This window comes from Brassica oleracea, unplaced genomic scaffold (assembly GCF_000695525.1).
Source record: "Brassica oleracea var. oleracea cultivar TO1000 unplaced genomic scaffold, BOL UnpScaffold02751, whole genome shotgun sequence".
NCBI lineage: Eukaryota > Viridiplantae > Streptophyta > Magnoliopsida > Brassicales > Brassicaceae > Brassica > Brassica oleracea.
The window spans coordinates 1-1,509 of NW_013619280.1; the positions used below are offsets into that span (position 1 = coordinate 1).

General features: G+C 45.7%; 1 protein-coding gene across 1 annotated transcript; it reads right to left on the reverse strand.

The window, feature by feature from the left end:
• Positions 1 to 55: 55 nt before the first annotated feature.
• On the reverse strand, positions 56 to 1,500 carry LOC106321731 (the record flags this gene model as incomplete). Its single annotated transcript, XM_013759972.1, has 1 exon — positions 56 to 1,500. A coding segment is annotated over exon 1 (1,445 nt), but the record flags the coding sequence as incomplete, so codon positions are not given.
• Positions 1,501 to 1,509: the final 9 nt, after the last annotated feature.

Here is a 1,509-nt window from a genome sequence, read left to right on the forward strand (position 1 = left end):
ACAGGAAGAGAAGAACTGCTGGATCGAGTTTGTAGTCTCATCACCAATCACTGACCAAGCACCTTTAAAGAAGCCAGAGGTTAACCCATCCGGCCCAGGGGCTTTATTTGGGTTGAGCTTTAAGAACAGAGCCTTTATTTCTTCCCAAGAAGGCGTAAGAACCATCTGTTGAGATTCAAACTCAGATAGCTGAAACCCCGTGAGTTCAGCAAACCAGGAAGGAGCCGAGTAGACAAAGGAGGGAGAGAGTACTGCAGGCGCTAGCATAGATCCAAAGTGCGACACAGCGTGTATGCTCATCTCCATAGGATCAGTTATCAAGCATCCAGACGGAGTGATGAAGGCTCTAATGGCATTAAAGCTTGCTCGGACCTGACACATACGGTGAAAGTAAGCAGTATTCAAATCCCCCTCTTTTAGCCAATTGATTCTCGATTTTTGCCTAAAGTAGCTTTCTTCTATGGTGCGAAGGAAGGACCAGCGGAAGTGGAGTTCTCTCTCAGCCTCGAAATTCTCCTGAGTTGGTGATTGGAGCGCTTGGACCTGCATACACTGCAACAAACGGTTAGCCTCACTCACTCTTTCTTGAATATTTGAAAAGTTCTCTCGATTTAGGTGTTTAAGATCTCTCTTTATCAACTTCAACTTCCAACAAAGTTGGGATAATGTATGACTCTCAATTCCAGATTGAAACCAGGAGCTTTGCATAAGCTGGAGAAACTGGGGGTGACGGGTGAGGTAGTTTTGGAATTTGTAGGGCTTGGTACCGGCTGAAGGGAGGGAGTAAGATAGGTCTAGGACACAGGGGGCGTGGTCAGAGATCTGAGTAGGCAGAAATGTAGCAATCGCACTTGGAAAAGTAGGGATCATGGAGCTGTTGACAAGCAGCCTGTCCAGTTTCTTTGCAATAGGAAAAGAAGGGCACTTGTTAGACCAGGTGAAAGAGGGGCCGAGGTACCGGAGGTCGAACAAGCCTGCTTGCAGTAGGCAATCTTGAAACTGGTACATAAGGTTATCAGGAGCTGCGCCATTGTTGGTAGAGTGCTCAGAGGGATAAAGCGTTTGGTTGAAATCCCCACCAACAACCCAGGTGCTAGCATCCAGATTATAATTGATCGCAGTATGAAGCAACTCAACCCACAAGTCAGCTCTCTCTTCAGTTAGATTGGAAGCATACACATCCGAGTAAAAGATAGATGGGCCATTTGGGACAGTTAGTACGCAGTTGATACACTGGCGAGACTGGGAGAGTATGCTTACTTTGATAGGGTCTTTCCAAATGAGAATGATCCGTCCATCGGGGTCAGATAAATGATTAGAGAAATAGGACCAGCCAGGGCAGATCTTAGTAAGTAGGAGTTTCAATAAAGGTTCTTTTATGTGAGACTTTAGAATAGCTCCGAACAAAGGCTTATGGCATTGGAGCCAACTAACAAAAGGCCTGTGTTTATCCGGTTCATTAATACCCCGGACATTCCAAAAAAAGAGTTTTATACTCATTGGGAGGCA